Raw genomic sequence first — 24,599 nt, forward strand, 5'->3', positions numbered from 1 at the left:
AAACTATGATTTTCAATATTGCCCCCTGTTTCTAAAGAAAACAACACAGTCAAATTGTAAAATACATGAATGAAAAATACATGAATGTCCAAAAAGTTATTACTGCCTCAGGAAAACACGGGTGTAAAAGATAGTGCAAGTGTCTGTGTGGTTGACTTCATTTTCCAATTTAAAATGAATAAACACCTCAGGCATTCGAGACACTAGTTAACTTTTTTAAAATGCACGCTTCACTTCTGCAACTTGTAAATGATGTCTGTTTCTGACGCATGTAAGACAGCTGGTGTACAGGAACGCAATGATTTAAAATACTATTACATTGTTTTCAGGCTTAAACCGGCCAATACGGAGCAGCAGAAAAATTGCCTTCACAGTTAATGACCCCGACTTTTAATAACACATAAATGTTGAATACAGCGATTAATTGCTGCATTCTGTCCTGCTTTTTTTCTAGGGTCCTATATGCTGGTGAACTCCTCCCAGCATGCCGTGGGTCATCGTGCTCAGCTGCTGCTGCAGACATTGAGTGAAAATGACACGCACTGCGTCCAGTTCAGCTACTTCCTGTATAGCCGTGATGGCCACAGTCCCGGGGCTCTACGGGCATACGTGCGGGTCAACGGCGGCCCGCTCGGCAGTCCAGTGTGGAACACGTCGGGGCCTCATGGCAAACAGTGGCATCAGGTTGAGCTGGCTGTCAGCACCTTCTGGCCGAACGAATACCAGGTACAAACATTCATATTTAAATATGTTGATGAAACTGATTTAAAACTGACTTAAAGTCTTCATCATGCTCGCTTTTAATATGTCGGACGTGTTGTTCAAAGCAGCTGCTTGATGCTCCTTTAAAAACTTAACATTTATTTATTTTTGTTGAAGATATACAGACTCATTGACCGCGATCATGTAGAGCTTAAAAATGGTACACAGTGAGGCTCTGTTGATCACTACTCATTTTAGCCTCGAGGTACAGTTAATTACTTACATTTGCAACTTAATTAGCACTGATTCCCTTGTGGATGTAGCCAATGCTGGTGCTTAAAACACCTAAGTAGATCTCACAAGGGAAAGCCTGGTGGAGATTTCACCCCGCGAGGTTTGTTTTTCTGCACTTTCACTTCCCTCTAACAATTCGTGTGGTACGCCATTGTGTGCATGCAGCACGCAGACAGTGACTGGCATGCACTGTGAGGGTGGTCTGCACATGGCACAGTCAGGTGAGCGTGAGTGTTATCCATCTATTAATCCAATTTCTTCTTTCTGCAAACTCTGCGGAGCTGTCAAAAAGCAATTAAGTTGAGTAGTGTGCATTTTATCAAGAACTGTCAATCCTGCTGACTTAATTAAATTCTATTCAGACCTGCAAGATGTGACCTTCACTATGTAAATAATAGTCCTTAGCGTTGTGCAGGCCTGGGGTGTAGATGCAGGGTGATGCCTTTCTCCCGACATCATGCGATCTGAAAATAAGGTAAACAATGTTAGGTTAACAGGATCAAACACATGTATATATTGTACAGAACAGTATTACAGTCAGGGGCACTTGACTCATAGCAGAAAAAAATATTTCAGGCATACTTTATGTATCTACTTCTTTTCCAGGTTATAATTAAACACCAAAGTTTGTTGACCTCAGTTAAAAAGGGACATTATTTTTCTTTGATTCAAAGAGAAACAAACCATTATAGTGAAACCCACTGAGTTTGTAGCGCTGCCGTCTGTAGCTATATTTCTGGATATCAAGTCAGTAGCTACAAATCACTAACTATACAAGAAGACAGCGAGCTGCACTAATCAGTGCCAAATCCAGTTGCAGTGTCTCTTGAGCTTTGGCCCCATAAACAGAGTAGCAAAGGACGCCTGCCAGTGAAACTGCTCATCAGTGACAAATAATGAGGTCCACACTGTCTGATTCTTTTCTCTTCATGGCATTTTCATCGCAAATCGCTACTTTCACTGTACCCTTATTAAATACATTAAGTGGGGGTTTGCTCTCATTCTGCATGTTTAACAGTGAGCGAGCTGGAAGTGGAAGAGAGCTGCCATCTCCGTGTTATAAAACAGACTCGCTAACCACAGTTTCACCCTATCATAACATCAGCGCAGATAAGTCCTGAATAAAATAATAAAACCTATCCTGCGTTTTCTTCGCCAGTCAAATGCTATTGAATTTGCGTTTTGAACATCGCCGGTTTATTCCTTTCCCTTTCTCCGGGGAGCTGTGTACTTTCTCGTCTCTCGGTCTCGTTAGCATCCCAGTAAACACTGATGGCTCATAGGTGAGTCAGAATTATGCTGCAGCTGCCAATGAGAGGCTCCAGATAGGAGAAAGAGCTTTATAATGGGCTTATGAGGAGGAGTAGATGGCTCTGAAGACAGGACAAACAGTACAAGGGAAGAAGAAGAAGAAGATGGGCCTTACACTTGAATTAGAATTGACAGTAGTGGCTTTGAATAGAACAGCTTAAACTGCTAATGGCTTTTATGTCATGTTGGGGGGAAACACAGTGTTCAGAAAGATTGGATTAAATTGCTAATATTTGGGATTTGATCAGCAGATATTGGCACCGTTAGAAAAACTGTATCCAATTTTAGCTTGTGAGGAATTAAAGCAACGTAGTTTTCCTTCTTTCTTTCTTCTACTTCCATCTCACATTTCACTTTAACTCAGCTGACCTCATACTGCTTCTGAGTACAAAGGAAACAAAACAAACTGCCTCCACAAAGTCACATATGCCACGGCTTACATTGCTAATCCCTCGGCAGTCAAAAACCTCATCACTGTGGAATGACAGTGGGCCTTGTCTTGCAACACGTCATTGCTCTCTGTTGCACAGACAGAACGGAGAGAAGGGCAAGTGGGGAGGTGTAAAAGCTCAATGTTTTCTTTAATGGTATCTAATAGTCAGTGTTGGGGAGTAACGGAATACATGTACCGCCGTTACGTATTTAAAATACAAAATATGAGTAAATTCCGTTACAGTTACCGTTTAAAAAGGTGATATTCAGAATACAGTTACTTTGTTGAAATAAATGGATTACACGGCGGTACTTCCCTGTTTCGGGTCAGGACTTTTTTGGGTTTTGTTTGACAGCTACGTTCTGTTGTTCCAGGTGGCAGCGTTACGGTTGCCATGGTTACAGGGTGACGCTCTCTCTCTGTGTATTCCTGGGTGAGAGAGGCCTTTTTGTTGTTGTTGTGCTAAGCTAATAGGCAGAATGCTACCGGTATAGCTCTAAAGAATGTAGCATCATAGGCAGTGTAGTCCGTGCTGCAGGGAGAATGGACTGACATACACGTTATGTGTCTGTGAGCGAGGGAGGGAGAAAAAGGAAAAGTACGAGCTGTTATTGAGCAAAAACAGGAGCTGGAAGCATGTAAATATAATAATAACCACTGCAGCCAAGAAGAGTGCCTGACGAGCCCAGTTGTAAGTAAGCTATTAAGACTCGACAGTACACCGTGTTCGTATTTTCCTCTGAAACAATAAGTTCTGTTGGAGCAGCCTTTCAACGCCTCTCTCTGTCTCTCGCTAGCAAAGTTGACCCAGACAACAAAGTAAAGCTAGTTTTCGGCTAGGAGCCTACACGGAACCCGCGGTATTAGCCAGAGGTCCCTTTACTACGGTTCAGAGCCGCGGACCTTCAGTAACAGTAATAAATCACAGCAATAGAACATTCATGTAGTTGTAAACAGCATGGTAATATATTAAGTAATCCAAAGTATTCAGAATACGTTACTCTCATTGAGTAACGTAACGGAATACGTTAGAATACATTTTGGGGCATGTATTCTGTAATCTGTATTTTAATACATTTTAAAAGTAACCTTCCCAACACTGCTAATAGTGCTGGCCATCCTCTATTGTAAAGCAGCAACAAAAAGAAGTTTGCAGTGGCACAGCGTTCAACTTTCATTTTTACATGTTTTTTTTAGCTGTATAGCAGCAGCTTTGTGTGACTTTAAATGGTGAAAGTCTTTGTTTATATTAGCTCCATGGCAGGTGTAATACTTCCACTTTGGGTTTTAAATGATAGGCAGGCTGATTTACACTGTCATTAAAGTAGAAAAGCACTCTTTTGAAGCAGCGGTGGATAATGGCCCCTTCTTATCATTGTCTGTGACTAAAATAAATCTCACGGGAACACACAAGCTTTTGGAGGCAGTTTTTAAATCCTCAAGTTCTTCTGCCTTATTAGGTTTCAGGACATATTGGAGGAGCCGGTTTCTTGCCTACAGCACAGGGATACAAAATGTCAGGCTTTTACACTGCAGAGATACAGACGTGAGATTACACTCGAGCTTTCACCGTTTTGGGGTGTAATGAAATACCTTGTTTGGGGCACGCACTCAGTCTCTGTTTATTTCTTGAAAATGTCATTGTGGAATGTAATTAAGTGGAGTCTGACAAATTCTCTGATAATCACCAAAACTAAGGGGATTAATATGCCGAAAAACCACAATCACTCCAATCTCATTTGTTCGCTTTCCTGGTGATTTAAAAAATGATTTTCTTGATTATATCCAGCTTGAGTGTTTGAGGATTTTATCAAAAATGAATGATGATGTTTTTCTTTTTCTTTTTTTCTTTAACATGTCTATGTTTGCACTTTACTGTAAATTTTCTGATTAGGTTGTCGTGTATATTAATGCGAGGGCTGACAGGAGTCTCTTTCTCCTATCACAGATGTGAAATTGGGATTTGGAGTGCAATGGGTTTCAGGAATGGAAAATAGAAGGCAGTAAGATCACCTTGAGATGTCTCGATTGAAAATGTCGTGCGAGTGCGATCTGCTGTGCATTGCCATATTTCTCTCTGCCTCATATCGGTTTAGAGTGTTTGCAATACCTGGAGAATCTTGTTATCAAATATTAAAGATGTTATCGAGCCCCCACAACTGCTAACTAGAGCCGGAGACATGCACCTCTGTGCTGAACCCACCCGGTCCCAGCCGACCCCTCCTGTCTTCTTATTTCCTTTTCTTACTTTTCCCCATGTGTTGATATGGTATGATGCAAACATAATATTTTTCTTTTTCTTTTCTTTTACCTGGTGATTTCTATAAAATTTTAATTACACGCTGCACGGCTGACAAGATGTCAAACGTTTGCCACATGATTATCATTCACAAAGGCATTTATGATAGTTTTATGTTGACTCCCTATATATTTGTGTCATCTATAAAAAAACCGTACGAGAAATGTTTTGTTCAATGTGTGTTTCACCTCTTTTTTTAGCAAATGATTTAGAAAATGTGAATATACAATCGTGTGAAACCGTTTTGAAAGTAAACAAGAACAGGATTGAGTATTTGTAGAACCACCTTTAGCAGTGATAAACTGAAGTAATCATTTTCTGTGTGACTTTATCGGTCTCTCACATCATCGTCACTCTTGCCACAGCATTTTAATCCGACTGCGGTCTGGACGTTGGGTCATTATGTTATAGATTTGCTGCTGTGTTTGGGATCGTTGTCCTGCTGCATGCATCAGTCAGACAGACGGCCTCATATTTGACTCTAGAATACTTTGGTGTGCAGAGGAGTTTGTGGTCTGATGACTGCGGCGACTGTGGCTGCAAAAAAAAGCCCCGGTCATTAGCCCTGCACCACGGTGCCTGACTGTTGGAATGTGGTGTTTGCACTAATTTGCACTAACACGGTGCTGAGTATTACAGCTAATTCTCACCACCACCTGTCTTGTGGTTTGTTCAAATGCAACTGTGCAAACGTAAACCGTGCTGCTGATGTTCTTTTTAGAGTTCGGGCTTTTTCTAATTATAGTGTTTTGAACTTTTGAACACGAAGCATGCTAGCTGAGGCCTGTGGAGTCTGACATGTAGCTCTTTTGATCATTGCACAGTCTGACCTTGGGGGGTGAATTTGCTGCCATGTCCACTCCTGGAAAGATTGACTAGTGTTTGAATGTTTTCCACATGGGAATAAACTTGTGAATGATGGACTTTAAATTGTTTGGAAATGCCCTTATAACCCTTCCAAGGCTAATGGGCAGCAACAGCTGCTCCTCTAAGATCAGTGCTGACATCTTTTCTCCTTGGCATTGTGTTAAGACACACCTGAATGCTCCAGAATAACAAAGTGACAGAGCGTCTACTTTCATAGACACGCTCAGACATTTTCTCACATTGTTATTATTAAGTCTCGATATGTAAAACGATTTCCCATGATGTTATCTTGTTTACTTATAAAACCAATTTCAGTTAAAAAGGAAAAAGATAACATGCATTAAACACATCAAAGGCTTGTAAATGAGAATCTGTGTGTCTCCTCTTTGTCTGATAATTTCTGCTATTTTCCTCGCTGTAGCCTGCTGAGAGTCCTCAAGCTGAGCCCATGGCTACGTTAAAGGTTTTTGTTTTTTTAACGCTGTACAGAGCGAATTGAGATTCTTGACATTGAAATTATATCTTCAGACACTGGCTGCTATTCTTTGGTATTCCTACCCAATCAGATTTACTTCAGCACGCAATCCTTTGTCATCTATCTAATGCATGACTGCGTCTCATGGTGAGTGAAAGCCTGGTGTGCCTAATTGTGTCTCGTGACTGGAGAAAAGGTATCAGGTCGTTTATAGGGCCAAATAAATTGTCTCCAGATTTGTATACATTATAACCGTTTCTAAAAGCCAGTATTACAGGATAATGTAATATTTTCTCATAATGTGCATCTTATATCAGCCGTAAATCACCGCGGTGTCACTCTTTTATTTATTTATTTCCTTATTTTTTTTATCTCCAAAAGACGGTGCCTGCGTTTTTATCCCGAGAAAGCAAAGTAGCAGCTCATTAGAATAAAGAATAGGCACATGGAAAGTTTCATTGGGAAAGTGGCTTTCAATAAAAATCCGCAGAGGTTATTTATTAAAACAAATGCTCTGAATGTCTCCCTCGTAAAAAGCTGCTCTTCTAATGGCTAAGAAGTTCAAGGATTAACCAGCAATCAATCTCCTCGGTGCTTTAGCTCAGCGGAGAGTAATAACACCTTAATTAGACTTCCAAGACATTTTTTTCCCTCTGTCTTGTATGCCATTAAGCCCAATCAGTGTTTCTGGCTAATTTTGATGTTAGTCTAATGGCATGGCCGCATTTGTTTACACAGCTAATTCAGGTCAACATACGGAAGTATATTATGCTTTCATTATAGCAATGATTTGTTTATTTGTTTTCTGGTTAAGCAGGGGCTTGTAAGGAGTTAAGTAAAGAAGACGTGAGAGGAAGATGAAAGAAATAAAGGCAGACAGCGAAAAATGGAAAGGTAGAGAAAATCAAATCAGAGGGGAGGACTCTGCTTTTAAGCGAATTGACAACCTGAAGAAGGGGGAAAACGATGAAAACAGCGAAACGTTAATATTGCTTTTGAAAAGCGGTGCCATCTTCCAGCTCAGGTTCCAACAAAGTCTGGGAACAAAAAGGAAAAATTGACTCTGACAGAAGGAGATTAGCCTCAGTGCTCCTCTGTGAGTAGAGCAGCCAGCTGTGGACAGAGCGGGGTCAGCCTCCAACTCCAGGAGACCCAGCAGCCAGGACCCTTCCTCCTGCTTTTCCTTTCACCTCTCCTCTCCTCTCCACTCCACTTCTCCTTCTGCAAGCTTCAAGCCTCCCCTCTGTGCACGCCTGGCTTCCTGCATGGCATCCTGTCTGGACTTTTTTTCTTTTTCCAGCTGACCCCAATCTCCTCACATCCCATCACCATCTCTCTGGGAAGGTGCCTTTAGGGGTCACGCATGGCCGAGTTTGTTGTCACACCGGTTGGCGTCTTTCTTTCAAAGCCCAAAGAAGGTGGACCGTCTCCGTCCTGCTGACTGTGGAAGGCTGCGGTTTGGGCCAGAGGTCCTGAAGATGCAGTTGTGACTCTTAAATTAGGTGTTCAAACATAAGAGGATTGCGGTCGCAGAGATGATGTGGGTGTCAAAGTTCCTTCAGTGTAAATCAAAAAGAAAAAAAAAACAAAAAAAAAAACCCCTAACCAGCTCTTAGACAGAGGTTTTTTAAAGTATAATTTTGGTATTGTCAGAGAAGTATTCAGCTACAGTGATATTTTCCCCTGAGTTTGTTTTTATTTTGCAGGTTTTTCAACGGTGCAGTATAATATGTATCTACACCAGCACCACAGTTTCTTCTGACAGCATTGAGAGCTTTTTCCCAATTTGCATTCTGTGAATTTTCATAGTGATAGTAACTTTCCTCCTGTCAGACTGATGTAACTGTTTGGATTTTAAGGCCAGGGGACAATTAAAAGATGAATTAAAAGTGTTAAAAGACGTTGCCTGCTTAATGTTTCAACATTAAACAATAAGAATGGAACATTTTGAACCTGGTAAAAGATGATCCAGTACTTCCAGGAGGCTGAGGGGGAGCTCTGGTAGGCACCAGTGTATTTGACCTTGTAAAGATTAAGCTAACATGATATAGAATATCATGTCAGACACATTTAAAGCAGCTTTGAGGATGTGATTTCATTTTAGTTTCAGTAGAATTTCAGTAAAAATCCAAACCCAGCGATAGGAAACATGCTGTAATCACTTTGTCAGAGGATTATGTGAAACAATAACTCAAAGCTGGCCTTTGATCAAACTTGTGGATGGGAGACTGTCCTTGGTGGTGCAAAAACAAACATCACCCCCGTGTCCCATAACTCTCTCAGTGTTACTGAGGTTGGTGATTTGATATTGATTAGGTTTCATGAGAGCCCACAGCTCATCCAGCTTATTGTTCCATAGGAGGGTGTGGAGGTTTGTCCTCCCCTTGAGTCTCGTGGCAAGTTGCATTATCAGCTGCTGTGGCCGTCCTGCGTTTAGAATGCGACACAACAAAAACAACTCTGTGTGCCTCCTGATAAATCAATTATTTCCCTTGGCCCCGTGGACTGAGGTAAAACATGCGGTGATGGGTGTGTTTGTAATTAATCCGTCTGTCGCAGTAGAAGGAACAAGAGCAGAGTGGAGTAGAATTCACACAGCCCTCAAACGCGCTGACACTTCAGCTTCGAGAGCATCAGGCTAATGAAAAGTATATGCTTTAGCTGCTCTGCTAACGAATAAAATCTGCTCATCATTTATTAATGTTCACTTTTGCAGGTGCTGATTGAGGCAACGGTTTCGAAGGAGCGGCGAGGCTACATTGCCATAGATGACATCATGGTGCTCAACTATCCTTGCTGTAAGTGGATTGCGGTCACAGAAGATGCTGCAGGAAAGAAATGTTTCGCTTTTTTCTCTTGGGGTGGGGGTAAAACAGATTTTAAAGCAGCATGAAATATAAATGTGATCAGGAGAAGAGTAATGGCTGATTGACCTTTTATATTAGTACGACAAGCTCTCCCGGGGCACGCTGTGACAACAGCGGCACTATTAAGACACTGTGACACCCAAATGCCAACACTCCCTTCCACCTGAGAACACACCTGTCGTTTTGCCTCCAGCACGCTTTGACAGGCAGATTTATTTGTTAATCAGTGTAATCTCAAATTCAGTCTCTGTGAAGGCTTTCGCATTTTCATGCTCTTAACTCATAAAGAGGTTTTCTACATTTAGCTGCATTTTAAAGCTTAATGAAAACGCCTCCTGTTCAGGGTTGTTTGTTGTTGCTGTTATAATAAACAGCTCCCTGCAGCACAGGGCTATTTGTGTCACTGGTGAAAAAGTGAAAGGAGCATTTCAGTTTTCTTCCGAAACTTGACAACTTTGTGTGAAACAAGAGTATATAAATAGTATATAAAAGATGGACATACTGTAGGCAAGACAATATTGCTTTTTTTAAAAAACCTGCTAGGGCTGTCATATTGTCAGGTTTTTCGCTACACAGTTATGTTGACCAAACAAACTCTTGGTGATACCTCAGCAATTTTTCCCAAACTCCAGCAATAACAAGGTAGGTTTGTCAGGTGCTGGTAGAGTGTGTTATCTGTCTTCTAGTTCAGCTTGATTTTATGGATCCAGCCGCACACTTTGCTGGGAACTGGAGTTCTTCTTTCCTATTATGGTAACAGGCAATCAGTGTTGAGCTGCGGTACTGCCACCTTCTACGTTGGTGTGTACACCAAATTATAGTCACTGCTGCTGGATTATTTCCAGTATCATCAAATGTGTATCACTTACTAGTGGGTCCCTGAAACGACTGTGACGAGTGAATCGCATCAAGGTTTGTTTAGGTTTAAGGCACCGATGACATTGGCACTAGCTTTAGTTTTCAGACTTGGATACATCTTTTATATGCACTACTGTGTGAGTGATTAGCAGTTCTCCAGGCTTTCTGAAGGTCTCAGTTTTCCTTCGAACATTTTGTACCTGACCGTTTTCTGAGTTTTTGTTTGTAAGCCACTTAACCCTGACCTATGACTCATTCAAGCACAAAAAAGGCAACAACACACAAGATGAATCTGTTTGGTGTCTACACATAACAGACAACATTGCAAAAGAACCCGTTTTAAATTGCATCTTTAGGCACTTTGTTACTAGAAGCCTGTTGCAAAAACATTTTTTCCCATTTTTTTGAATCTCTGAAAGTTGAATCTCTGAAAAGTGACAAAGAGAACAGTATTTGGCATTTTTGTACCAACCAATTTCCAAAGAGCTATTAGCTGAAAAAGTAGCAGGCCAAACAAAAAAAACCAATCTACAGCAGATAAATGTTATCTGAAATTCACGTCATCATACAAAAAAAATCTAACAGAGGACCTGAGAGATGCATCTGGCCCTTGAGTTGATCCATCTACTGTTCACTGAAGTCTCACCGGAAATGGTGTCAGAAGGCGGGCTGTCGAGAAGTCGTTTTTAAGGAAGAGGAAAAGGGAGAAAAATCTGAGGTATGGTAAAATAAAACCGTGGCAACAGGTCTGATAGATGATAAATCCAGTTTGGAAATCTTTGGTTCAAGTCATCATTGTGCATGGAGGAGCTCAGGAGTGAGCTGCAACAGTGTCTACAGTCACATGTAAAACACAGTGGAGGCTCTATCATGATTTGGGGATGTTGCCAAAACTGACAGAAATATGAACACAGAAAAGTACAGTCAGATTTTCATCCACCATGTAAATACCATCTGGAAAGTGTGTGATGAGCAATGACTTCATATTTAAACACGAAAGTGATCCCAAACACACTGGCAATGCAGTAAAAGAACACCTGGATAGAAAAACACCCAATCAGTCATGGATTGGCCCCCTCAGAGCTTAGACCTCACGAATGTTGAAGCAGTGTGAGATCATTGGACAAAACAAAATGCAGCCAACATCCAAACAGCATCCATTTTTGTCCTTAGAGAAGCCGGGAGAGCTATTCCTGAAGACTAGATCACGAAATGACACGAAAGCTGCCTGAGAGAGTTCAGGCTGTGCTGAAGAATAAAGGTGGTCACACCAAATATTGATTTTCAAGCTTATTAAAAGCTCTGTTTTTGCCTTATATACTGTATTAACATGTATGGTTGCACGTTTAAATCAATTACAGCACCGATTTCTCATTTCCAAGCAAAATATAAAGAAATGAGTGGTGGCTCAAGACTTTTACACAGTAATGTACAGTCTTTGTATAAAATGTATTCGCTAAAGCTCCCAAGCTTAATACTCGGACAAAGTCTCTCCCTGTCACTTACACACTCCCTGTACAGTCCCACTGCTGAACACAAGGGCTCTTGTCAGCTCATAGCACATTTAACACCTGAGCCACGCTGCTTTCATGTGACTTATATACCTGACACAAGCTTGAAGGATATTTTACTCTCAGGGGGATCTCTGTTATATCCGTTTTTTATTTCTTTTTTTTTTTATTCTTGCTGAGTTGGACACCTCGGGGATTTCACGTTACAGAGGATACCACCAGGAGCTCTATTACGTGAACGTTGGCTGTAAGATTGCTTTGTACCCATACTGTATGCATATCACCCAGTCGGACACCCTGTTACTTCCAGACATAGCAGATGGCAACTTCTGAATGCTCCCACTGTGGTCATTAAATAATTAAGACTCTCATCAAGACCTGAACATGCCTTATGATGTGGCACATAGCCAGCCTGCCTTACTTGGCAGCATAGAGTGTGGAGGATGAAAAGGAGTGAAAAGACATTAAGTGTTGCATACAAAAAAAAAAAAAAACTAACTAAGAGGAACTCTCAACAAAAAGTTCCTTTCTGGGAATACTGGATAAAGCATGGTTGACATTTTTGTTGTATTCTCCTGAGTCTTAATCTTTGACTCTGAAACCAGTGTTGCAGCCCAATGAAATATTTATCGCGCTAAAGAGTCCTGAGGATAGGATCTGACACATTTAGCTGTATAACACTGCAGTCGGTTCCAAATGCAGAGCTTGTTCTTTTCTATTCACACTCATTTCAGTGTTTGTTTACTGCATATTTGGCTCGCATGAATTATGAATAAACCTTAGGAGGGAAAGTCACTCAAAGGAAACATGGCCACATGTGGGGTACAAATGCAAGCACTCTCCTTTACTTACTGTATACAAACAAGATGAAGAAATTGTCATCTTCCTCGGAGCTAGACGGGAACAGAGTCTTGTGCAAAACCAGGCAGAAGATGAGTGAGACGCAAACATTTGCTTCTCCCCGATGCTTCGGCTTCACAGCAGCCCTGCATTCTCCTCCTGTCAGTCATCTGGAGTGACATGTCAACTTTTGCTACCCCATCTCTCAGAGTTGGCAGGCAGTGCTGCCAGCATTTACCCAGTGATTTGGCTCTGCAGGGGTTTGGTACTCATTGCTCTATTGTTAATCATGGAGTTGGGTGAGAGGGCTACTCCCACACACTGACTCATTGGCGGCTCCCGCGCAGGTTGCTGGGACATTATTAGTCGAAATGCAGAGAGCCGATGCTCACTCGCTGGCTTTTCTTCCACAGATTCACTCCCACATTGTGCTTATCTATAGATCCCCTCTAATCTGATGTTGTTTGTGAGTTATTTTAGCGGTGGGTTCTGAGCGAGCCACTGCCCACATTTGCATTTACAGAATTTCCACCCCGATTAAAAATATATACGCAGCACTGAACACATTTATTACCCAACCTGCCATAAAAACAAAGAAACGGGAGTATTTTTGGAAACTGGTCAAAATTCACTGGAGAATTCACCTGTTTATACCCAAATTTGAGCCGACGCACTCGACTTCTCTGTGAAGTCACAGATTAATTGAGCACAACGTTGAGCAAAACTATCTGTGTGTTCAGGAACACAAGTAAATAACTGTAATTTGGCATCTTAGATAATAATAATTATGTGCTTTACTATTTTTTCAGCATTTCTGTAGAATGTTAAATTTAAAAATTGATGGATAACAACAATAATTCATGCCAAAACAACAATTTTAGCATTAAAAATATCAGAGCTTTCTACATACTGGCGGATTAGACATTACGGAAAGAAAATGGGCATCAGTGGCTTTAACCTCAACAGCACTCAATTTCTATAAATGTTTTTCTTGTATTTTATATCTTAATTAAAAAATTTTTAAAAATGCAGTGCAAATTTAGACTTAATTTTGACCGTGGAGAAACTGGAAACGAAAATCAATTTTTAGCCCTCAGCCTGAAAAGGCTGATGCGAACTGAATGAACCGAATGAAAATATGTGAATAAATTGCTGCCAAACTATTGATAAACTGATTTCTGTTTTTAATGGTTGCCCTTCATAGCCGGTCAGTTTCATACAAAGTCCTCCAAACTGCTGTTTCAAAACAGAAAAACCCTGAAATTTCTGTTCTTGCATTAAAAAAACACAAAAAGAAAACCTGGATAAAAACATGTTTTGTTAATCTGAAGCTTGCATTGTGAACGGTTGAAAGGTAATGGTTTTTTTTTTAATTTTATTTTTTATCTCACAGTGGGTCTCTCTCTCTCTGCCTGTCTCTTTAGATAAGGCGCCACACTTCTCCAGGCTAGGAGATGAGGAGGTCAATGCTGGGCAAAATGCCACTTTCCAGTGTGTTGCTGCTGGAAGGGCATCAGAGGCTGAGAAGTTCCTGTTGGAGGTTAGTGCTTCATGATGGTGTTTATTGCTGAGTAACCTGTGTTTACTGTGTGTCAGCTTGTTGTATTTTTACCTTCAACATGGCAACAGTGCAAAGGGAACTCTTCTTTTACTAACTCTAGTGCCTAATGTTACAGACAGATTATTAGTCAAGGCTCCCTGGGCACGTGGGACACAGTAAAAGTCATCACACACTTTCCTATGAAGAGAAAACCATCCTGCACACAGAAAAAGACACATGTGACCACAAACATTGTGTCAATTTTATTCAACTTTGCACCTTTTTCCTTGTTATCTGGTTATTTTGTTTCTCCTTGTTGTTATTTGATTGACTTTTCAAAAAAGAAATTTGAACATTCATTTCAAGTAGAAGCTATAGCCTACAGCCAGGAGTCCTGAGGCCTGTACTGTGAAGCGAGATTTCGTCTTATCAGGGCAACTTCAGGTTGAACCCTGGGTGTTTAGTACAACAAAGACTGTGTTTTTTCTGTACTTTACCAGGCTATATCATGATGGTAACTTATGCTGTAGATTTCATATGCTCCGGAGCAGGTTACGTTCTAGATTAGAGATCAATTGGTATGAAATCACCGCCGACCCGAAAATAGTGTCACCGATCCTGGAAGCTCTCAGAGTGCGGATAGTAGGAATATCTAAAGTTTTACAGTTGTGTCTTAAGCCTTTCCCTGATGAGCATCAATAATAAATGCAGATTCATGGACCTTGATGTTTTTTTTTCTCTTGTTGGCTGCAAACAACTTTATGTTATTATTAACATTATTAGTGAGGGTGTGTTTCCTCTCACAAAAAATCACGCCACTCATTTATCTGTATTATTTGAGTAATTGATTCATATTTTTCTAATATTACAGTTTTAGCTTTTAAAATCAGCTACTTTGCACCTTTTAAGTGAACGCACAGTGGAAACCCTGGGTTAGGATAAGTCAATCCACGTAATGGAAATATATCATAGGTGTGTTGATCTTTGTGTTGAGTGATTTGTCCGCAGGTCTGTGACTCATGGTTAAGTTTTCACATGCTGCTACAGTTTACTGCATACATAACTGTCACGTCTCTCTCTGTGTGTCATCATTATATGTAACCCAGACGTATTTATCCTTAAATAAAGATGGTACACAAAGGCTGAATGCTACAAAGGCTATGAAGGCCTTGAAGTGTCTTCACTCCGCTGCCTCTGAAAAGTCGCCTTGCTGATAGGATCGCTGTGTTCTTGTCTTTTTGCATTGTATCTATTCACATGATGGTCGCCATTTGAATCCATGTGAATGAGTATTTTTTTAAACTCTTCTCTTCTCTTCCAATTAAAGACCTATGTAGGGATTCATAATTTGTCCATCTTATGCATACAGTTAGCATGTAGCCACATATTCAGTGCTTTTGAGCATCTTACCACCCACTGCAGCCAGCATTAATCAAAGCTGACCTAGGAAAACCTTCTGCATTGTTTGAAAATGGGAGACGTGTGATTTAGGTAATTGCTGTATCATCCATACCTCTCTGATCAAGCCACCCATTTAGTCAAACACAAAGATGAAGGCAAATGCGTTGGGTAATTAGCTGGCATAACCCTACAGACGCCTACTGTAATGAGATCTTCAGGCCACTGGAATGCTTTTTCTCCCCTCCTACCTCTCTTCTACCTTCAGCTGTCCTCTTCCATTGTCTGCTCCACACATGCACCTCTCAGGCTGTTTTCTGTTGTTGTGCCCTTTCGTGTTGATTGTGTCTGCAGTACCAGCTGTAGCGCAGTCTCAACCGTACACGCCTGCCAGATTAACAGATCGTTTTTGTCGTTTCCTCGCCAATTAGCTATAGCCAGATTGTTTATGTAACATGAAGTGATCGCATGCTATTTCATTTACTCTGATTTATTCTGATTTCTGCTGTCGCCTTTCTGTAATTCACCGGCCAAGTAACAAAAAAACAGGAATAGAAAAGATGCAGGAAGGATACATTACTGTATTCTTTTTTTCTTTTTTACTGCGGTTACAAGATTTGTTGGCTTTTTAACCCTAATCAGGGGGTGTGTGTTTATGTGTTTGTTTGCAAGACTCGGCCTGAGGTTCCTGTGGTCTGTGGCTTTTTGAAAGCCTCAAATCAGCAGTATGACAGAAGCCCAAATGGCCTAGTGTAACCCAGAGGTCTCGCTGCTAATCACAGTGCGCTCACATTCTCATTCTGTGAAAGCTGTCGGATCAAAAGTACTAGAATGATGATTCATGTCCACTATTTCACACGCGGAGAGAATGGCCTGAAAACATGAGGAAAAAAATGCCAGAGCCAATGTGTTATTCTGAAAAAGTGAGGATGTGACAGATGCTAGTGGTTTTAATGGTGTGGAACAAGTGAGAAAGGCCTCTCACAGTGCAACAGCTAGGTGCATCATGCAACATTCACTGGAGCCTCTTTTTTCTCTGTCACAGTTTTTTCTCCACTTCCTACTTTCTGCCACAACTCCCTTTTCTTTCCATTCTTCTTAGACTGAAACAAGCGGACATTTTTTCTTTTTTCTTTTTGCTAAGACTGCTTAGGTGTGAATGCTTTGTTGTGTCAAACACATTAGCTTTACCAAGAGGAGCACTATGGACTCACTGTAGGCTCCTCTCGTAATCGTATTATTTTATTTTATTTTATTATTCATATTATTATCTGTGTGAATATTTTGCTAAAGTGAACAGGGCGTGAAAGACTGGAGAAAAAAGTGGACGAATAGAAAAAGAAAAGGGACAGAAAGAAAGAGAGAAAAGAAGGGGGGTGAGGATGAAACAGACAAATGTGTGTGTGTGTGAGATAATTTGTGATGAAACATACTTGAAAATGTGGGTCACACTCCAACCATGCCCCTCGAAGAGCTAGAGGCAGACAGGGAAAGACCCTGGAGGTCCTGGATGGAGCTTCCACAGCCAAGGGCAAGAGTGCCAGAGGACCAGAGGCAGCAGCCAATCATCCCAGCCAAGCTATGGATGGGAGCCCGGAGTCTGGGGCCGAGAACCGCTTGACACCCAGTGGAGCCTCCACCGTGCAACGGAGAGGCCCACCCTTAATAGCAATGTGGGGATCAATGCTCAGGGAGCCCCAGACCCAGGCCTAGCCCTACACACACAGAAGCTGCACATAGACACACAAGCACATACACCCCATCCTCTGAAGTGCAGACAGATTGGTGCCTCTCAGAGCCAGCAGCGGCCATTTCTGCACTTTTGTGCCTCTTCGTGCCATCATTCAAGTATTATCTGTGCTAGAGTGATTAAACTTTGATGCATTAAAGTCCATCTGTCTCCCGATTGTAACTGTTGAACGGTTAAATGTTTTGCTTCAATAACATTGCACGCTAAGGACAGATGAAGTCGAAGATGGGCTCCGTTAGGGCACGACGCTCATGACATATATTACCCCCATAATCACTATTATTTTAACAAGATTTCATTTGTTTTCATTAAAGCACGTCTGATCGTAATATGGCACGATTAAATCAGTGAGATGGTCCTTCCATTCTAATGAAATTATACACAACTGGACGATTCTTCTTTTTAATCACACAGCTCTAACTAGAAGTGACCCAGATAGCAGTAATTTGTGTATTGCTACATTATTAGCTTTGTGTTCCAGGAGTTCACGGTGCAGTAACTGTGGGGGCAACCATAAAGGTTGTTAGTGTGTGTGTGTGTGTGTCCTGTGCTAATAGGGAAGGCTGGATGTTGTGTGTGCAAGGATGTTTATAATAAAAAACAGTGTATGAAACATAATGAACCTGTACTTAAAAGACAAAGTAAACAAAGTACCAAAACAAGGGAGCAGAGGCAAATAGAAGGCAGGAAAACTAAAAGAAGGCAAAGACTCCTTATACACCTGAACTCACCAGCTGCTTTATTAGCTATGCTTGGTCAGCTTCTTGTTACTTGAGTGGGATTTTAAATGTGCCAGTCTGGCACCATTTGCTGGTTGTTTGGCTGGTCTGAGTATTTCAGAAACTGCTGACCTCTGTTGATGTCAGAGAAGAATGCCCAGACTGCGTGATGGGAGGACAACAGCAACTCAAAAATAAAAGCTACTTACAACCAAGATATGCAGAAGAGCATCTCTGAATGTCTCTGAATATGTTAAACAGGGTACAGCAACAGAAGACTACTGTGGGTGTGACTCCTGTCACTTAAGAACAGGAAACCGAGGCTGCAATTTGCACAAGCTTAAATTGAACAATGGAAAACTGGAAAAACACTAACTGGTTGGATGTGTGGAGCAACATTCAGATGGTAGGGTCAGAATCTGGTATAAGCAACATGAATGCATGGATCCATCTTGCTTCGTATCAATTGTTCAGACAGGTGGTGGTGTAATAGTATCAGGGATATTTTCCTGGCACACTTTGAGCTCCTTAGTACTAAGTGATTTTCATTTGAACACCATAACCTGACTATTATTACTGACCTTTTATGACTACAGTGTACTGATCTTTGGATGGCTGTTTCCAGCAGGTTAATGCACAGTGATACAAAGTGATACAAAGCTAATATCATCTCAAACTGGGTTTTTAAACATGACAGTGAGTTCACTGTACTCAAATGGCCTCCACAGTCACCAGATCTCAATCTAATAGAGCACCTTTGGGATGCAGTGGAACAGGAGATTCTCAACTTGGATGTGCAGCTGACAAATCTGTGTGATGCTATTTTGCATTAATATGGACCCAAATCTCTGAGGAGTGTTTTCAGGAGCTTGTTTTACTGGTGTCAGAGTCAGAAGTCAGAAAGAAACTGCAAAAGTTGCAGAGTATACCTAATGAAGTGTCTGGTGATGGTATATGCTATAACATTACAGGCAAACATACACAACTATTCTGGGATTCCGCCTGGATATGACACAAACATGCTCTGTAATACTAATACTGTCAATGTAAAGCATACAACTCCATGCAGATTGAACATCTGCATATTTTTCATGCCTTTAACCTCCTAGGACCTGGCGTCCACATATGTGGACATCACATTTTGGGTTATTTAGACCAAAATACTCAATTTTGCTATACATGGGCCTGATATCCACTTACGAGGACATTATATTGCTACTGTTCTATCGAAATTTTAAACGAATATCCTCATAAGTGGCTCTCATTTTTCTCAGAAACAAAAATTAGGTAAAAAAAAAAATTGAGTAATTCTTTGTTTTTACATTCATCAGGTCCCAATCAGCCCAAATATCAAAGAGGAATTAAAAATGCATGTCGTGGAAGAGTTCGGGTCTCAGGAGGTTAAATAACTAATATTTGCTAAAAATCTGTTTTAATTAGTGAGTCAGTCAGCGAGGTCTTCCATCAGCTGAAGGGACACTCCACTAATTTTACAACTGAAGGTCAGTTTCCGGTCATGGCGAGGGCTACTCAGTATGTGACAGCCGTTGTCTTCTGCCGTCCTTCAGGCCTTCATTACAAACTGGGACACTGAGTTTGAAAGATGTCGAGGGTGTAATGGAGAGACTTTATCATGTTGCATTATCCCATGCCAAAGATCTTGGGTGTTGACAACTTGACTCATGCTAAAGAGTAACAGTGAGGACATCTCAGCCTTTAAAGCCTGTCTCTTTTTTTTTGCATAGCTCTAGATTTTAAAGACTCGGACTACGTCGTTCAGAGTTATTATGCATTTGTATTTTGTGAATTTCTCACACTGCTACAGAAACATCTACACTTATGTGTGTGTGGGTGTAAAAGACTGTGTTATTGATTTATATCTGCGTGCGTGTGAGAGGGTCATGGCCTATCCTGGTTTCTCTGACCATGTCCTTTTCTGCTTTCCAGAGACACAATGGGGACATTTTAACAATGGCGTCAGTCAAGCACCTGAGCCATCGGCGCTTTGTGGTGTCCTTCCAGCTCGACAGCGTCCAGCGAACTGATCAAGACCTTTACCGCTGCGTCACTCAGTCCCCCAGAGGCTCCGGAGTCTCAAACTTTGCTGAACTCGTTGTCAAAGGTAAACATCCTTTTCCCTTTTCTCTGACTGTTATTATTGTTTTCTTTTAGCCTTCATTCTCCATCATCCCAGCCGTTATGATTTCCTGCTTTTCTTGGACACAGTACAGTACTGCGTGTGATTGAAAGAAGAATTAAAAAGGAAACAGATACCCACAGGATATCATTTGTGCATGACTGCGAATGTCTCGCGCATTTATTTCTAATTTATTTCCAGAGAAATTTCTTATTCACAACTTGTATGCTACAGCGACTCACTTGAAGGCTTTTTAAGTGATATCCACAGTCTCCCTGGCATGTGCGGCATCCTGAGCTGTAGTTGCCAGATAGACTGCCATACTGAGCTCTTCAGCTCTCTGTCAGAAAGCTGTTCACTTGCCTGGGACTCCTGCAGCCCTTGTCATATCATGTAGCGCAGATGGTGACCTCACTACCATTACTCACTCCATCCCCACCGCCCAACACCACCGCTTTGACAGCATAGTAATGACATGGCTTGCGGGATGGTTTGCTGGCATAACAAACCCGAGCCCTCAGCAAAGTAAAGAAAGGAAAATAAGGATGTAAGGGATTCTCAATCCCCTTGTCCTCTACTGTATGCTCTTGTTATTACTTTTTTAAAGACCGAATGGAGCGCAAATGAGAGTGAGGACAAGCCCAAAAGGAGTTTTTAAGCCAAGCTAGTAGAGTGGCTCTGTGGATATCAGTGTCTGTCGCTTGGCTGGCTGATAGATTGGTGCAGTCCACCACTTTGGTGGACAACCGTTGGATGGGCTGCTGTGAATTTTAGCCAACAGTTAGGATCCCACCACGAGGAAGCCCCCGCTTTTGTAATTTTTTTTTAAAGTGCTGGGCACATGCATGAGATTGTCTTTTTTTAATGCTTATTTTTGAAAATGTATTCACACTTCCCTCAGACTGAAAAACCTGGACATCAAAATGTCCAGCAGCATAATCTCAAACCATCCATCAACGTCAGCTGTATTTACTACGAATTAGTGAATGTTAGGATGCTCACATGCTTAAATTACATTGTGAACATGGCACATATGAGCTTTGTAATGCCTCGCTTCCATAGTCCTTTTACTGATAAGACAACGTGGGTTGATTTTTAGTGTCGTGATAGACTGATTTGCTGCAAAAAGGAGCCCCCTTTGCTAGAACGTTAACCAGCGAGTGCCAGAAAACCAGGACACAGCGAATGTACTTGACAGATGGCTGTGATTTGCTCACACTCTCAGTGAATAAGTGTCATTGTGTCTTTGTGGTTGTTGCTTTCCTTATTTTGTTATAATCAGGACAAAGATGTTCTTTCTGGCAAGGCTGCACCACCAGTAAATGCGATGGCCAGTTAAGTTATTCTCATGTCAGCTGCCTAAAACTCCATAACTGGCTGTGCTCTTCGCTGACTTAACAAGGCTTTCATAAATCCCTTTTCCCCTCTGCTCTGCTAAAAAGAGCCTAATCATCCCCTTAATGAGTTGGATCTACTCGTTTATATAATGCAGAAAGAACGCGAGAATCATAGTGAAGCCCTTCTACTGCTCCACGGAGGGCTCGGAGATAGCTACATGATTAATAAAACAGTTTTACCTTGTCCGTATGTCTCGGGCTATTGTTGTGAGCCCTGAGTTTATATGTGCGCACATATTCTGTCCTAAGCATATTTGAAAATGCATTGGCAGAAACATAAATGTTGCACCGACGAGGAGTCCCACATTAAACAGACACTAGCACTGAGAGCTTGGTTTGTTTTCATGGAAGAGACAACTATTAATGAACTAGGGGGGGATACAATAAATTAGCAGATAAAATTGAATCTACTTAAACTGTGAAAGGGGTAGGTGAGATGTTTTGAAGGTAATCGCACCGGCTGTTTGCTTGTTTGCTCAAATTTGGCCTTTTATTATAGATGCATCCATTGACAGTTAAAAGATGAGCTGCTGCAGGCACAAAGAAGCAATACAGAGTAGAGGTGAAGTTGTCGAAAAACCCACAGAGAGGAGGGCCCTAAAAGACAGAGGCAGGGATGAAGGATTAGTCACAGCCACAGATCTAACTCTGATCTTTTCTCATGCTTTGTCCACATTTCTTTTGGCTTTCCCATCCCTCACTCTCACGGTTGCCTGTGTAAGTGTTTAGCGGCTTGGATCTGCCAGAAAGTGACGTGGGCAGTGGTATTAATTCTCAGTTTGCCAGGCTTTACCAGCAGTAATGTATTCAGCTCTTTCATCGTGGTGGTCGGCTGTCTGAGAAGTTGGAGAAAAACACGCACAGTAATTATTGCCCGAGTTACAGAGAATGTCACGTTCAATGCGACGCATGCACAGCTGTTTTTTGCATTCACCCCTTTGCTAAAAAAATGTATGCAAGGCTCTGAACGCCCCGTTAATAGCTATGACTAATCTGCTATTTGAACATAGTTTGACCTGCTCACATCCTGCAGTCTCTGGAGACTCATTTAAGACTCAGTGGGCTTTAACATAGCCAGAAATCTATTTGCATACGACTGATTAGTAAAATTAATAGCACAACTTTACCACCCTAGATTGTGCAGCAGTGCTGCCGGCCTGCCAGGAAGTGCTTTTATCAATACCAATGTGTTCTTAACCAGGAAAACGAGAAAACACTGCTTTTCATTTTCTCCGACAGTACCCCCATCCCCCATTGCGCCGCCTCAGCTTCTGCGTGCCGGCTCCACTTACCTGATCATCCAGCTCAACACCAACTCTATCCTGGGAGATGGCCCTATTATCAGGAAGGAGATTGAGTATCGTGCCAGCCAGTCTCCATGGTCAGAGGTGCATGGAGTCAACATGGTCACCTATAAGCTGTGGCACCTGGATCCAGACACAGAGTATCACATCAGCGTGCTGCTGACTCGACCGGGAGAGGGCGGAACCGGCCCTCCGGGACCTCCTCTCGTGAGCAGGACCAAGTGTGCAGGTGACTAATAATTAATCCCAAACTCTTTGGTTCATAAGAGCTTCATAAAAATGGGATTTTATGCTGTATATATTCTCTCTTTTAACACAGGAAGTGTGTTTTCTTTTAAGGATTTAAAGAAGATTAATGGGGTAAATGTACCAAACGATGACATAAAGAGCTAAACACACTCTTGAGGAGTGTATCATCCATACTGCACCGTACTCTCTGGAGATTCCTTGTAAGCAGACAAAAATTGTTGCTAATCACCCAAAATTCATTTTGCATATCCCTGATATGCAGACACACGATTGTGCTTCCCTTCTTGCAAAGCTTCAGCCTCGGTTTACGTGTTTACTATTAAGCAGTGCGAGTCCTTCCTGCTTGTGCCGGCTCGTTGATATTTTCCATGGCCCGCTACCTGTCACGCCACCTCACGTCGACGCGCCTCTTAGTGCGTGTGCACGAGACAATAAGAAGACGCTCCACTCGAAAGCTCCACGGGGAAGCTTTAATTTGAATAACAGATGAATGTCTGCCTTATCGTTAACATCTTGTTTATGCCAGTGTGCAGCTCTAAATCTTGTACGCTGTCATGTGTGAAGAGACGATGACAGTCTTGTCAGCTGTTTCCTGTTTGGAGTTGTTACGAAAGTGAGAACATTTCTTTTTTTAAACATCTTTTTTTTTTATCGGGGGTTGATATTGCGTGGAAATAGCTCACCAAACAACACGTTGTGTTTCTGAAAAACCTCTGAGGTATCTGCATTATTTAGGCAATGCTGTACCCCCGAGCAAACCATATGAGGATAAAGTACGTTGAACACTAATAAACCGTAAAGTGCGAGGCAGCTCTCATCCTCTACTTTAGCTCAACTCAGTGAATTTCTAAATCAGATAGGCTTATACTTTTAATTTCGGCTAAGATAATACCTATAGATATGGCCCCTTCTTATGATGAAGCTGTTCTAATAAAGACCCTCAGCTCATTGTACTGACGCCCAACAGCCACACACTGTAACTTAAAGGACGCTTACAATATGAGACTGCGCTGGTCACGATAATCTGCTAAAATTCAATCAGTGAGAAGCTGATAGACAAGTTCTGACTCAGTCGCTGCATATACTGCACTTATCTCATAAGAAAGGCATATTTGTTATCACTGGTGTTCTCTGAACTCTGTAGCCAAGGAGACTGAAAGGGACTTTATTTGCTGCCAGCATGGCAATATTGCTTTGACGGTTATTTAAAAGATAACAGCTGGCTGACTGCAGTAGCTAGTCTAAAAAAGGGCTTCTTTGGTATCTACTGGAGGAGACAGAAATTTTATTTGGCTAGTGTAACAAATGGACAAGAATCAGCAGGTGAAAGATTTTCTTAATTTGTCAGAAAACTGAAAAAAGCAGATTTTTTGGCTAATAATAACTCAAAAATGTTGATTTCTGCCTACTGTAATTTAAAAAGAGACTGCTCATTATCATTTTTGACTCTTATTTTATTCAGACTAACACTTAACAATTCTTTTCTGGTGCATTTTAAGGCTCTGATCAAGCCTTTGTGTTGTTTTTGTTCATTTTGTCCCGCTCGCGTTTCCCGTCTCTGTCGTTTGTCACTGTTCAGACACAGAACACCCAGGAGAAGAGCAGGGCCCCACAACCGTGCTCTCTTTTAAATATACATACAACAAAC

General features: G+C 41.5%; 1 protein-coding gene across 4 annotated transcripts in view; it reads left to right on the plus strand.

Moving 5' to 3' along the window:
• ptprub (protein tyrosine phosphatase receptor type Ub) overlaps positions 1-24,599 on the plus strand; it is a 198,128-nt gene that overhangs the window by 101,699 nt on the left and 71,830 nt on the right. For all 4 annotated transcript variants that reach the window (XM_006795928.3, XM_006795929.3, XM_006795930.3 and 1 more), the window contains exons 3-7: positions 455-726; positions 9,098-9,179; positions 13,882-13,997; positions 19,812-19,986; positions 22,638-22,931. In XM_006795928.3, coding sequence (XP_006795991.1) covers positions 455-726; positions 9,098-9,179; positions 13,882-13,997; positions 19,812-19,986; positions 22,638-22,931 — 939 coding nt within the window. The remainder of the gene's footprint in view (positions 1-454; positions 727-9,097; positions 9,180-13,881; positions 13,998-19,811; positions 19,987-22,637; positions 22,932-24,599) is intronic.

This window comes from Neolamprologus brichardi, chromosome 11 (genome assembly GCF_056152115.1).
Source record: "Neolamprologus brichardi isolate AB-2024 chromosome 11, ASM5615211v1, whole genome shotgun sequence".
NCBI classification, from domain to species: Eukaryota; Metazoa; Chordata; class Actinopteri; order Cichliformes; family Cichlidae; genus Neolamprologus; species Neolamprologus brichardi.